We start from the raw sequence: 14,914 nt of genomic DNA, 5'->3' as shown, positions 1-14,914 counted from the left end.
CAGGCTCCAGGCTCTGAGCTGTCAGCATAGAGCCTGACACCGGGGCTTAAAGTCAGGAACTGCTCGAACATGACCTGGGCCAAAGTTGGACACTTAACCAACTGAGCCACCCAGGCACCCCTTAAATGTGTGTTTGCCTATTTATTTAGAGAGAGAGTGGGCGAGCACACATGCGTGTGAGTAAAGGAGAGGCAGAGAGGGACAGGAAGAGAGAATCCCAAGCAGGCTCCACGCTGTCAACAAGGAGCCCCACACAGGGCTCAGTCCCATGAACCATGAGATCATGACCTGAGCCGAAATCAAGAGTCAGATGCTTAACTGACTGAGCCACCCAAGCACCACTCTAAGCAAATACTTATATAAGTGATACAGAGGAACTATTTACTTTTTTAAACTCATGGTACCAGTGAAAAACCATGCTGGTGTTTCAGAATATAAACCATGCTGGTCTCTCAAGTTTCTCTGAAACTGAGAACCTTAAAAGGAAACAAAACAAATACGTTGTAGCATGGTTATTTTAAATGCCTTTGAAAAGCGTGTGTGTGTGTGTGTGTGTGTGTGTGTGTGTGTGTGTGTGCGCACACACACATATATACACATATATGTACATATATATACACACATATATAAAATATATGGCACATGTATATTATATATATATATATATATAATATATGGCACATATATATGGCACTCTACCCTAATGGAAAGAATTTTTCAGTTCTGGGCTTTGATGATGTTAGAAATTTGCTTAACTTCATTGCTCATAACTTTTAAAATCTTTGAAATTATTGTCACCACCTCTGAGAACTTAATGTAAGTAATTTTAGTTGAGAGAAAATTGTTATACCTTTAAATTATTTCTTGTAGATTAACTCACATTGGTAATTTATAAGGAAAAAAATACTGCTGGCTTATCTTGCCCACAGCTGTTACTCAGATTATTTATATTTTTGCTAAAGTTGTGTTGAGCGAAGAGAGAAAATGTTATTTTCAATAAATCTAGTGTTACATTTGATGTAATGGAATTTGAAGTTAAATCTCTATGTGATTAACTGAGTTGGTTATGAGAGGGACTGCATGTAACTTACCTGCTTACCCGAAAATGTGACTCTTCTGATGCCTACATAGCAATCTGTATATGAAACAACCTCAGTTTTGAAAATCTGTAGTTTGGGGTGCCTGGGTGGCTTGGTCGGTTAAGCATCCGACTTCGGCTCAGGTCATGATCTCACGGTCCATGAGTTCGAGCCCCGTGTCGGGCTCTGTGCTGACGGCTCAGAGCCTGGAGCCTGCTTCCGATTCTGTGTCTCCCTCTCTCTGACCCTCCCCCATTCATGCTCTGTCTCTCTCTGTCTCAAAAATAAATAAACGTTTAAAAAATTAAAAAAAAAAAAAAAAAGAAAATCTGTAGTTTAACTTGTTTGGTAATTATCTCTCTTTTCTGAAAAGTATAATGTTCTTTCACTTTAAAGTTTACTATGTTGAGGGTTCTCCTGGAATCTGAATCCAGAATACTTGGATCAACTCCAAGAACTTTGTCTTTAGCTAAATTTAATTCTAATGCTTTTTACACCCAAGAAATAAATTAGGAGTAAGGTATAGGTGTAAATGCATACTTTCTTAAATTTCATAATTAACTTTAGATTGGCTTTCCAAACACATTTTTATATTGTATACTCATTCTTACATATGTTTTCCTTCTTAATTTCTGTTACCAGCTAACAAGGCAGTGGATTTTACAACAGTGAAATTTCTGCTTCAGGATTCTAAAAGTTTGTTACATGCTTTCAGTACAAGGTCAAATTATGATGGTATTCTTCCACAGGCCTTTGCTCAAGTTAACAAACTGCTCCAGACATTTGCAGAGGTAAGTTACCTTTGGAATGCCATTTAGAGGAGCTAATTACATGTGTTCTAAAAATGTATTAGCAGATAACAGAGATAAAGGATGTTTTAATTGTAACTTACTTGAACACACTAAGGGATTAAGTATATCTTAAGTGAATTGAAGGAAAGTAAGCAATTTTTATTACAAGTTATAAAACACATCCTCTTATGTGTATATGTGTTTTGTACATCACCAGTAAGGAAAGAACATACTTGCTTAAGAGAATATCTCATGAAGTAAAAGAAGCATCTTTTTAATAAACTAATAAGAAATATGTGATAATTCCTATGGAAAGAATTGACTTAAGGGGTGAAATTATCTTTTGGGTTAAGATGACCAAAATATTGGTAATTGTATTTTTCCATGGCAAATGTGACTTTGAGAATTATTGGTAGGAAAGAATGGACCTGTGAATTTAGGGGATTGCAGCTTGATCTGTGACTGGAGTTGTGTAGGGAAAAATACATTATCCTTTCCCATCACAGAACTGAGCCCTAAACCCTGTCTTTAGTGAAACAAACATAGTGAACAAGATGGAACGTTCAGGATACTCATAGGCTTATCAGTCTTTGAATTAAGATTATTGAAAATTTTAAAAAATAGGATTTATTGAAATAAAAGTAATAATGAATGTCAAGTTTTAAGTTCCTTTCATCAATTGGAAACCTAGAGATGGGAGTTACCATGAAAATGTGGTATTAAAATTTAGTGCTGTTTATCAGATAATGGTATGCCTACTATATGTTGCCCACTGAGTGTTTAAAAATATTGAATTGTTATTTATTCCTGGATCCTGATTTTCCAGTTGCTACATTAGCAAGAGATTCATGAAGGCCACTGGTGAAGAATCTATATCCTCATTAGTGCTTTTCCCTTAACACCTGACATTAATGTGATTGCTGGAAACAACCTGTGATGTTTCCACAATGAGAGCTCTGAAGCATTTCTCCTTTATTTTCATGTTTAGAAACAGTTCACTGTCTGAGTCAGCCAGGAGCTTTGTGATTTAGCTTGGGCTTTTAAAATATACTTTCAGGGGCACCTGGTGGGCTCTGTCTGTGGAGTATGCAACTCTTGATCTTGAGGTCATGAGCTCGAGCCCCACATTGGGGGTAGAGATTACTTTAAAATAAAATTAAACATTTAAAGTAAAATACACTTATGGTAGGAGTTGTTTTGTAGAGTGCATTAGATTTATTTGGTATATGACCTAAATACTTAGTCCTGTCTCAGTAACTTGAGCAACAAATAGATTACCTCCAGGGATAGGGTATCTGAATACAGTAACTGTAAAATAATAATAACAACAACAAAAATTAAAAAAATAAATAATCCCCCCCAAACTTTATTTACCAAATGTAGAAAATCAGGAAAATAGGGATATTCATTTGTTTGCTTCTGAGAAGGCTTGTGAGAAAACAAAATGGAAAGTTAACCAATTATTTTCGAGATTTTTATATAAATGAGGTGGAACAGGAAAAGGAGACATACATTTTTCTTTTTTCTTTTTTAAGTTTATTTATTTATTTAGGTAATCTCTGCATGCAACATGTGCTCGAACTCACAACCCCGAAATAAAGAGTCACACCCTCTTCTGACTGAGCCAGCCTGGTGCCCCTACAGTATTCTTTTATAAGCCTTCCAACCATCAAAAAACAAACAAATAAATAAGGCTTGCTCTGCCAGGATGTTAGAATCATGAAAGTCAGTCTTCTTAAACTTTAGACCTACATGCCTCAGGATCCCCATCCTGGCTAGTTATGTCTTTAACCTCTGGTTATTTAACCCCTCTGAGCCTTAATTTCTTCTTTTGTAAAATGAATATAATAATCTGTGTCTCAGAACTGTCACGAGAATTAAATATACATTGATACTTGTAAAGCACTTAGTGCCTCACACAGAGTGAATGCTATGTAGGTGTTTGATAAAGGAATCCATCTACATACTTGCATACGTGACTATTTGAGAACTGAGGAAAAGAGGCAGCATGTGATGATTTAAGAAACATATCTCAGAACAAAATATGTCTTTCATTCATGTATATGTTATAGTTCATGATTCATGTAAACAGGCAAAACCAGAAAGAATAACTTTTTCTTTTTGTCTTCCTGCACCCAAAGATAGAAAAGGGTAACATTTACTTTTATTTTGGAGAGAGATCATAACCTCATTCAGAGTCAGACTGCTGAAGGTCAAGTCCTGTTTGTGAGTCTTACCAGCTGTATGACCTTGCATGAGTTACTTACCCTTTCTATGTCTCAGTTATAAAATATGGATAATCATAGTATCTGTTTGATAGGGTAGTTGTGATGATTTTTGTTTTTAACGTTTATTTATTTTTGAGACAGAGAGAGACAGAGTATGAATGGGGGAGGGGCAGAGAGAGAGGGAGACACAGAATCGGAAGCAGGCTCCAGGCTCTGAGCCATCAGCCCAGAGCCCGACGCGGGGCTCGAACTCACGGACCGCGAGATCGTGACCTGAGCTGAAGTCGGACGCCCAACCGACTGAGCCACTCAGGCGCCCCTAGTTGTGATGATTAAAAGAGCTAATAGATGCAGAGTTCTGGGATGCCTGGCTGACTCAGTCAGTGGAGCATACGACTCTTGGGGTTGTAAGCTCAAGCCCCACGTTGGGTAGAGAGATTATTTAAAAAAAATAAAATCTTTGAAATAATAGATACAGGGGCACCTGGGTGGCTCAGACACTTAGGCACCTGACTCTTGATTTCGGCTCAGGTCATGATCTCATAGTTCATGAGATCAGTCCCCGCATCAGGCTCTGTGCTGACAGTGCTGGAGCCTGCTTGGGATTCTCTCTCCCCCTCTCTCTGCCCCTCCCCTACTCTCTCTCAAAATAAATAAATAGACATTTTTAAAAAATGACTGGGTGGCTCAGTCATTCAGCCTCTGACTTCCGCTCAGGTCATGATCTCACAGTTGGTGAGTTTAAGTCCCACATTGGATGAGCACAAGCTTTGGGTGAGCTTGTGCCCTGCTTTAGGTGAGCTCAGGAGGGGTGGAGAGAGAGGGAGAGAGAGAATCCCACGCAGGCCCCACTCTGTCAACATGGGAGCCCAAACCCACAAACTGTGAGCTCATGACCTGAGCCGAAATCAGGAGTCAGATGCTTAACCCACTGAGCCACCCAGGCACACCTCCCCCAAGGTGATATTTAAAAAAAATTATTTGAATCAATAGTATAGCACTTTATTCTGCTCAGTATCATTATTTATAAATATTTAAAATATTCTTAGGGGCACCTGGGTGGCCCAGTTGGTTCAGTATCTGACTCTTGATTTCAGCTCAGGTCATGATCTCACAGTCAGGAGATCCAGCCCCTCATAGGGCTCCACTCTCAGTGCTGTTTGGGATTCTCTCTAGCCATCTCCTTCTGCCCCTTCCCCTGCTCTGCTCATGTGTGTGTGTGTGTGTGTGTGTGTGTACTCTAAAATAAAATAAAATATGCTTAAATATTTTTCATTGTCCATGCTATTTACTGCACTACCTCTTTCTGTCAACCACCAAACTTCTTAAAGAGCAATCTATAACCATGGTTTCCATTTCTTCACTCACTTCTTCCTTAATCCTTCACAAGTAGAATTTTACCTCCACACTCTGGTAAGTGAATTAGGTTATCATTTCCTTCTTAATGATCAAATGCACCCTTTTCTCACTCTTTCTTACTCTTTCTCATTTCTCAACCTTTCTTCAGCACTTGATGTTGTCTACCTTTTCTTTCCTGAAACTTCTCTCTTTTGGCGTTTATTGCTATTGAATACTTCTGACTCTTCCCCTATCTCGTTGATCTCTTTTTTTCTTTTTGCTAATTCCCTCCCTCCTTCAATTCATCTACCCTTGTCCTTCTTTTTTGCTATATTCTCTCCTAACAATCTCGTCTACTTCAGAGGTTTGTCTCCCTTGAGAACAGTTCCCAACTGTGTCTTGTAGGCTGCAGATCTGCATATCCAATTACCTGCTAGCTATCTCTACCTAAATGTCTTTTTATTCTTCACAGACAACATTCTGAACACAAACTTGTAGTCTGTTTCTCCTCTTTTCTGTAACCAGCCCTTCTTGGCTTTACCTCAGGTGGCCATAAAAATCCAGAAATACAGATAAATATACATTAAATGGCTTACTGCTATTGCACTATGTGGCATGTTCAGTGTGTTTTCCTTCATCAGCAAGACATAGTTTAATGTACTGTTTAAAACTGCAGTTTTAATGTGGCACATTAAAATAGCATTTTCATCACTTCTTGCACATGTATCTGTGATGTGTTGATGTGTTTATATGTTTGACTTTTACTGAATAAAACTGTGTCTTTATATTCTTTGGAGAAATAATAATCAAGGGGGTTTGATCTATTTCTACTTTATGGACACTTTATATTTCTATTATTTGTACCATTATTCTTCTACGCATCCAGATTCAAAAAATCTTAGAGTCTCCCTGTTCCCTGAATCTAGACTTTAGCCAAGTCTATCTAACTTTGCTTATAGCATTACTTACCCCAATTTGAGAAGTCCAGGACAAGAATGCTAAGAGAATTGTCAGCTCTTAAAATTCTGTGAAACATTGCAAATTTCCACAAGTGTCATCTCCATTCCGCCTACACAGGAGCCAACGTCCCCAAACCATCCATTCCTAGAACAGAAGTGAGGCCTTGATGCCATATTCATCTCCGCCAACACCAGACATGTGGCCAGATTTCACAGGGATGACCCGTGAATATACTGCCATCTTAGAAGCTGTGAGACCAGAGCAGACACAGGTGTTAAGTGGGAGCTGGCCTCACATTCCTTCAGACTAATCTGTACCTGAGCGACAGCTACAGTCTGATACTGGTGACAGCCATTAGCAGGACTGTCGTACCCTGGAGCCTTGTTTTGAGCTTCCCTGTTATACTCCCAAGGCTTTCTCTAGGGACTGCATTGGGTGGAGGAGTTGTAAAGGTGGGGGAGGGGGAATGCAGAGGCCCTGTAGACTGGAACAGTGGAATGCATGCCTAGGGCATACAGCCAGCAGTCTCCTTTCCTGGAGGCTCTAGTGGAAGCCGCAGTATTTTTTTTTGTTTGTTTGTTTAAATTTTAGTTAGTTCACATACAGTGCAATATTGGTTTCAGAAGTAGAATTCAGTGATTGATCACTTATAACCTATAACACCCAGTGCTCATATAACACCCAAGTACCCTCCTTAGTACCCATCACTCATCTAGCCCATCTCCCCACCTACCTCCCCTCCATCAACCCTTAGTTTGTTCTCTATCGTTAAGAGCCTCCTGTGGTTTGTTTTTCTCTCTCCTCTTTCCACCCCCACTCCACCCCAGTCTTCCCCCATATTCATCTGTTCTGTTTCTTAAATTCCACATATGAGTGAAATAACATGTTTGTCTTTCTCTGATTGAGTTATTTTGCTTAGCTTAATACATTCTAGCTCTTTCTGGTCAAGTCTTTAAAAATGTTTCTTGCATGGGGGACCTGGGTGACTCAGTCACTTGAGTGTCCAACTCTTTGATTTCAGCTTAGGTCATGCTCCCAGGGTCGTGGGATTAAGCCTCACATCCAGCTCTGCACTGAGCATGGAGCCTGCTTAAAATTCTCTTTCTCTCTCCCTTTGTCCCTCTCCCCCACTCGTGCTCTCTCTCTCTCTCTCTCTCTAAAATGAAAATAAATATTTCTTGCAAAAGTTTTTCTTTTTCTTTTACTGCCTTTTCCTACTTAATTCAAGTTCTTAGGACTCCTCTTCTGGATCATTTTAGTAGCCTTCTGACCAGTCTTCATGCCTCTACTTTCTTATGTTCCCGTTTGTCTTAGAGTACAGTCCTGAATCTGTCACTTCCTAAGTTAGAAACCAGTGGTTTCTTCAGTGGCATAAGATTTACATTCCATTCTGATTTTTTTTTTTTTTTTAATAATAGCCCTTTGCAATCACATTCTTGTTAATGGATTGTAAGGTGCTTGGAGGCTTGATTACACATGTTTATTGTATCCTAGGTGTTCTCTGTCTAGTTTAATGCCATACATGTAAAAGTGTTCAAACAGTATTCTTAAGTTGATATTAGCATGTTAGCTAAGAAACGTCACTATAGGGGCGCCTGGATGGCTTAGTTGGTTAAGCGTCTGACTTTGGCTCAGGTTATGATCTCATGGTTGGTGGGTTCGAGCCCCAGATAAGGCTTGCTGCTGACAGCTCAGAGCCTGGAGCCTGCTTCAGATTCTGTGTCTCCCCCTCTCTCTGCCCTTCCCCCACTCACACTCTGTCTCTCAAAAACGAATAAACGTTTAAAAAAATTAAAAAGAGATGTCACTGTAGTAAACACATTGGAAATATTGTTTGATATAAGTGGAAAAGGAAAATATTTTTTCTAGCTCTGATGCCGTTCTGGGAACATCGTGTACACAGTCAAGGACAAAGAATAGTCAGCATTTCTCAGAAAGCTAGAACAATGTAAGCACAATTGACATTCTGTTTCTCTCATTTACTGATGAAGAACTAGCTGAAATTTATTAATTCTTATTTCCCCAGGTCAAGGCAAAACTTAAGCAAAATCCTTCAGAAACTACAGTGGGTAAAAAGCAAGAAGATACCTCATTAATGAAATCTAATAACCAAGAAGTCACCATTTTCTCAGGTTCTCATCTTCCCCAGCCCAACAGGCATCAAAAAATCTGGTCTACCCTAGAGAATGTTTGGACAACATTATATCAGAACAGGTACTAAATTTCTAAGAATTTTTGAATTCTAGGGTTTTCCATCATTGCTGTTATTCATTGGACAGTTAGTGTTTGGGTTGTGAGTTGAATGCATTAGATTACCTTACTGAGAGACTTTTACCAACTCGGTGCTTTAGAAACAGTGATGCTTAAATAGGGATGCAATCAGATTCACCTGGAGAGTTTTAAAAATATATATGCCTAGGCTCTGTCCCTAGAGTTCTGATTCGGTCTGCTAAGACTGAGCTGACACTGCAATAGTGCATAAAAAAAAAAAAAAAAAAAAAAAAAATCTCTCCAGGTGATTCAGATGTGAACTCTTGATGAGAGGCATTTCCCATGTATGTCAAAAACCAGTGAAGGCCACCTAGATTGGCTGAACAAATTAGCAGGATACAAAGCCTTAGTAAAATTTATTTAAAAAAAAATTTTTTTTAACATTTATGCATTTTTTGAGAATGAGAGAGACAGAGCATGAGCAGGGAAGGGGCAGAGAGAGAGGGAGACACAGAATCAGAAGCAGGTTCCTGGCTCAGAGCAGTCAGCACAGAGCCTAACATGGGGCTCAAACGCATGGATCATGAGATCATGACCTGAGCTCAAGTTGGACGCTTAACCGACTGAGCCACTCAGGCGCCCCTAAAGCCTTAGCAAAATTTAAAATAACCTAAGAAAATGTCATTTTGGATTAGGGAAAATTCATATAAGGCATTTTGAAAAGGAAGATAAATATTTTTATTCAAAAGGAAAAAATGCAGGGCGCCGGGGTGGCTCAGTCGGTTGAGTGTCCCAACTTTTCAGCTCAGGTCATGATCTCACAGTTTGTGAGTTCGAGCCCCACGGAGGGCTTGCTGCTGTCAGCTCAGAGTCCACTTCAGATCCTCTGTCCCACTCTCTCTCTCTGCCTCTCCCCTACTCACACGTGTGCTCTCTCTCTGTCTCAAAATTAAAATAAACATTTTTTTAAAGAAAGGAAGAAATGCTTTTATTCCTTTGATACACATGAAATACTATGTTCCTGGTAAAATGAAAAGATAGAGACCAGTTGTGAGGAGGTCTTTAAATGCTGCTGGAGTAACTTAAAAAATAATTTAAAACAGCTGATTTTAAAGTAGGCCAACAGTCTCTCCCATACTTTCTCCCAAACCCATAACCTTTATATAATTTTATATATATTATATAATTTTCCAGTCATACTGTATGCGGTTTAGTGTGATTTTGGTTCAAGGGTCCAGTGCGACTGTTATTTTAGATTAATACCATCTGTCCTAGCAGCAAAGGAATAGGAGCACTCTTCTTAACCATCTATTCTCTATTTACAACACTGTAGATTGAGGGCCCATTTTTAGCCCTTGGAATTTTGTATTTTCTTATAAAGCAAAGGTTTTGTGTGTTTGTTTTGTCCAGTCTTAGCGTATTTGTAATGTTTTGGCTAATCAGAGATTCTTGTTAGCTGAAAGTTACCATATATGCTAGGCAGAAATTATCACTTTCAAAATAAAATAGATTAAAGCCATTTGTAAGATGCTTTAATCTTCTCTTCATTTAGAAAATATTTGAATACTGCAGCGCCTGTGTGGCTCAGTTGGTTGAGCATCCGATTTTGGCTCAGGTCACGATCCCAGGGTCAAGGGATCAAGCCCCGTGTTGGCCTCTGCCCTGAGCGTGGAGCCTGCTTGAAATTCTCTTCTCCTTCTCCCTTTGCCCCTCACCCCTGCTCACACACTCTCTCTCTAAAAAAACAAAACAAAACAAAACAAAACAATTGAATACTTTTTTGCCTTGGAGTTGACCAATAATATATATACGTTTGTGGTGGATGTTAGAATTCTGGGTAATTTCTGTGTAATAGACTTTACTTTGTAGTATTTCAGTACATGAAAAATGCTTATATTGCTTTATCAGCGCATGGTTATTAAAGCCCACTTCATTGCTTCTCATGCCTGATTGTGTACCAGAGTCACTGTATAATTTTCCAATATATTCATGCTTGAGCCTTTCATGTAGAGATGCTCATTTGAAGGTCTGGTAGGCCCTATGTATTTTATGCTTTGAAATACTTTTTCTTTTGGAAAGGTAAAACTGTACTTATTAACAATTGCATTTCTTTAGATTTTCTAAGTTTTCCCTTTTGCAGACCCGTCACCTTTTTTATATATCACTTCTGTGAATGTGGAAAAACAATTTTTTGGTTCTTCAATGCATTAAATATATAATCACCATGTGACCCAGCAGTTCCATTCACAGAGCTATACCCAAATGAACTGAACACAAGGGTTCAAACAAAAACTTACATATGAATGTTCACAACCATTTGCAATAGCCAAAGTGGAAACAGTCCAATGCCCATCAACAGATGAATGGATAAACAGACTGTGGCCTATCATAAAATGTTTGTATCTATAAAATGGAATCTTTCTCAGTCATAATAATGTATCGACACCCATTATGACGTGAATGCATATTGAAAACATGCTAATTGAAGGAAGCCAGACACAAAGGTCACATGGTATATAATTCCATTTATTTGAAATATCCATAGTAGGTAAATCTGTAGAGATAGAAAATGGATTAGTGGTTACCAGGAACTGGGGGGAGGGAGGAATGATGAATGACTGCTTAATGAATACAGGATTTCCTTCTGGAGTGATGAAAATAGTCTTGATTAGTTAGTGGTGACAGTTGCAGACAGTGTGAACTACCAAATGCCACTGAATTTGGAACACTTTAGAATTGTTAAAATGGTAATTTTATGTTTATTTTACCACAATTTTTTTTTAAATTTTATTTATTTTGAGAGAGAGAGAGAATGTGAGCAGGGGTGGGGCAGAGTGACAGGGGGAGAGGGAATCCCAAGCAGGCTGCATGCTGTCAGCACAGAGCCTGATGTGGAGCTTGATCCCACAAACTGTGAGATCATGATCTGAGCCGAAATCAAGAGTCAGACATTTAACCAACCGAGCCACCCAGGCACCCCTATTTTACCACAATTATTTTAAAAAGTGCTTTGGAAAGTACTGTGAAGTAGGGGAGAAACTTCCTTGAATGCTACTACCTAAAGGTGACCCAGTAGTTAACATTGTTACTGTTATGTACACCCAGCTTTGTTTTTAGGCATGTATATTAGTTTCCTGGGGCTGCCATAGCAAATTACCACAAGCTAGATGGTTTACAATCATAGAAATTTATTCACTCACAGTTCTGGAGGCTGTAAAGTCTGAAATCCAGGTGTCTGTAGGCTCTATTCTATTGGGAAGTTTGACTAAGATCTTAAATAAGGTCACATTCTGAGGTTCTGGGTGAACATGAATTTGGGGGGCATGCTGTTCAACCCAGTACAGCATATGTTTTGACTTTTTATATGGTGGTTGTTATGTTATATAAATAAATTTTGTATACCTTTATGTTTCTAATTTATAGATGGCGTATTATTTTAATTGTTCTTTGTTATTTCGTCAGGTGGCTAATTCACTATTTACTTAGCACTTTTTATATTGCTGAACATTTACATGGTTACTAATTGTTTACCAAATGCAAAATTATTATTAATATGTGATAGATTTCTAAAATTGGAATGATCAGAGTAAAGTATATTAACATTTATAACTTCTAGTTTCAGCAAACAGGTAAATCTGATGTCTTTTCTTTTCTGCATCCTTATGTACTGGAGCACTGACAATACTTATGTACTGACCTGAATGTAGATCAGTAGTATTACTTCCAGGGATGCCTGGGTGGCTCAGTCGATTAAGCATCTGACTTCGACTCAGGTCATGATCTCCCGGTTCTCAGATTCGAGCCCCTCATCGGGCTCTGCACTGACAGCTCAGAGCCTGCAGCCTGCTTCAGATTCTGTTGTGTGTGTCTCTGTCTGCCTCTCTCTCTCTCTTAAAAAATAAACAAGTAAATGTTTAAAAAAATACTATTACTTGCATGTCTTATGGTCTTTTGATATGAAACATTATTCCCATAGCTTTTACAGTATTACTTTAGATTAGACGCATATAGTCATTGACCTAGATCCTCTGCATGAATGGTAGCCTGGACATTCACAAGTCACTGTCTTTTATTTCTGATTTAAATAAATCAGGATAATGAGAGAGGAGTTATAAATATTACCTTATTTTATATATTATAAATGGAAATGCTTGAATTACAATAAATAGTGCATATTTAAAAAATTAAATAAATAAATAATGCATATGTACTTATGAGTATCTTTTTTTTCCACTCTATTTTAGCATGGATGTATTTCAAAGATTGGGCTCAAATGCAGCTTTGACTTCTTCAAAAATAGCATCATTTGAGGAAGCATTTGTATATCTTCAAAAGTTAATGGCAGCTGTGAAGGATATTCTTGAAGGAATTCAGAGGTAACCACTAATTAATTTTGAAGTTTCATTTATTTTCTCTTTCTTCTAAGTTGACTAGCTTTTGCAGAGGTGCTGGGAGCCTTTCAGCAAGATTTATAAGCTAATGACCTTTAGATTTCACTTTTCCCTCTCCTTTGCAAAGAATCCTCTATTTGTAGTTTGGACCACAAGAATGTTTCTAGTTTTTTCCTTTCTAGAAAAAACATACCAGGTTTGAAGCTTCGTAAAGAACTTTATTTTCATTATGGTGCAGCTGTAGCTGTGAAAACAGTGCCTGGTGTATAATGGGCACTCAGTAATTACTTGTTGAAAAATAATGCTTAGGTAATTATCACTGCCCTTTAAATACAAATATATGTTAGTATTTTAATACAGTCTCACAGTACCACCAAATGAAGAAGTTTGAGATGCAACATAATGATGCTTTGAGACTTATATTTATGTGATTATTTTAAATATTTTTGAAGCATATAGAAAACGTAGTGCCAGAAAGCTGTAGAATGGACTTTAGCATAAAGTCAGATGTTTTCTTTTGCGGCAAGAAAGGAGAATACAAAGCTTAATCCTGCAATTATTTTGATATGTACCAAAATTGCTTGACCTGAGTTCAACATGCAGCTTGCTAACAGAAGACTACTCTTCTTTATAGATTAAAAAACAAAACCAAAAACTCAAAACTGATTTGATTTGATATTATGTCCAAATTTTAAAAACTTGGTATTTTTCAAAACAACAGTAGTTTTTGAGTTTTTTTTCTTTTCTCTTAAGGGTTTTTGGAAACTTCATCTCATTGTTAATGCACAGAGCATTTGTACCACTTTTTGGATCACAGTTGGCTAAATGATTCTGAGAATAGCTTTTTGGGGGGCACCTGGGTGGCTCTGTCAGTTAAGTGTCTGACTCTTGGTTTATGTTCAGGTCATGATCTCACAATTCTCTGCACTGACAGTGTGGAGCTTGCTTGGGATGCGCTCTCTCTCTCTTTCCCAAAAATAAATAAATAAACTTAAAAAAAAAAAGAATAGCTTTTTGGTACTCTTAAGTTACTAATGGATTGAAGAGGTGGAAGATCCCAAGGGCAAGTTAAATATTATCTCTAAGTGCAAATAGTACCCCCCCTTTTTTAATGTAAAGCAATACTAAATAAGAGTAGCTTTATGAGGGGAAATACTCAATTTTTATTTTAGCTATGCAAAAGCTATTTCACATTCTAGGTTGCACAAAAGCCATTCTTGACACTACTTTTTTCTACAGAAAGTAGGGATAGCAATCTATATTCAATTACTCAAAAAATGTTTATCAAGCACCGGTTATCCTTGACATCATATCAGGCTCTGGGGCATCAAGGATGAATTCAGTGCGATCTCTGACTCCAAAGAGCTCGTGGAAATCACGCAGTCATGTTACAAAAGAAAATTAACAGGAGTGCCTGGGTAGTGTAGTCAGTTAAGTATCTGACTCTTGGTCTGGGCTCAGGTCATGATCCATGGTTTCATGAGTCTGAGCCCTGCATCAGGGTCCGTGCTGGCAGCTCAGAACTTGCTTGGGATTCTCTCTCCCCCTCTCTCTGTCCCTTGTCCCTGTCAGCTTGTGCTGTCTCTCTCTCAAAAAAAAAAAAAAAAAAAAATTACAATAGAGTTGTTAATATTCTAATAGGAAAATAAGCAATGAGGAAGGAAGGGTTTGGCAGTAGATGACGTCGTAGGGGAATGTCTTGTGGGCCATTCAGAGCTGTGTCTGCTTTGTCCCATAGGCTACATGTTTAGATCTGTTAATTATGTGCCCAGACAGAAAGGTTTCTAATCCGAAAGCTTTGGAAATATTGTATACTACACTACTCTCTTGCAAAAACCAATCTGTATCCATTTACATATTGATGGGTTTTATAAACCTTTGCTATAGAGAAACCTTTTTAATTTTAGGTGCTTTAA

At 38.1% G+C, this 14,914-nt stretch overlaps 1 protein-coding gene across 6 annotated transcripts in view; it reads left to right on the top strand.

Moving 5' to 3' along the window:
• Positions 1 to 14,914, top strand: part of SWT1 (SWT1 RNA endoribonuclease homolog) — a 111,829-nt gene that overhangs the window by 45,479 nt on the left and 51,436 nt on the right. For all 6 annotated transcript variants that reach the window (XR_009613456.3, XR_009613457.3, XM_078441100.2 and 3 more), the window contains exons 14-16: positions 1,722 to 1,870; positions 8,423 to 8,610; positions 12,852 to 12,983. Coding sequence is in view for 4 of the 6 variants with exons in the window: in XM_078441100.2 (XP_078297226.2) it covers positions 1,722 to 1,870; positions 8,423 to 8,610; positions 12,852 to 12,983 (469 nt within the window). In the remaining 2 variants the exon portion in view is untranslated. The remainder of the gene's footprint in view (positions 1 to 1,721; positions 1,871 to 8,422; positions 8,611 to 12,851; positions 12,984 to 14,914) is intronic.

Source organism: Panthera onca, chromosome F1 (assembly GCF_046562875.1).
Source record: "Panthera onca isolate mPanOnc1 chromosome F1, mPanOnc1 haplotype 2, whole genome shotgun sequence".
Taxonomy (NCBI): Eukaryota; Metazoa; Chordata; class Mammalia; order Carnivora; family Felidae; genus Panthera; species Panthera onca.
The sequence above is the reverse complement of the archived record's forward strand: the minus strand, read 5'-3'. Positions and strand labels throughout refer to the sequence as shown.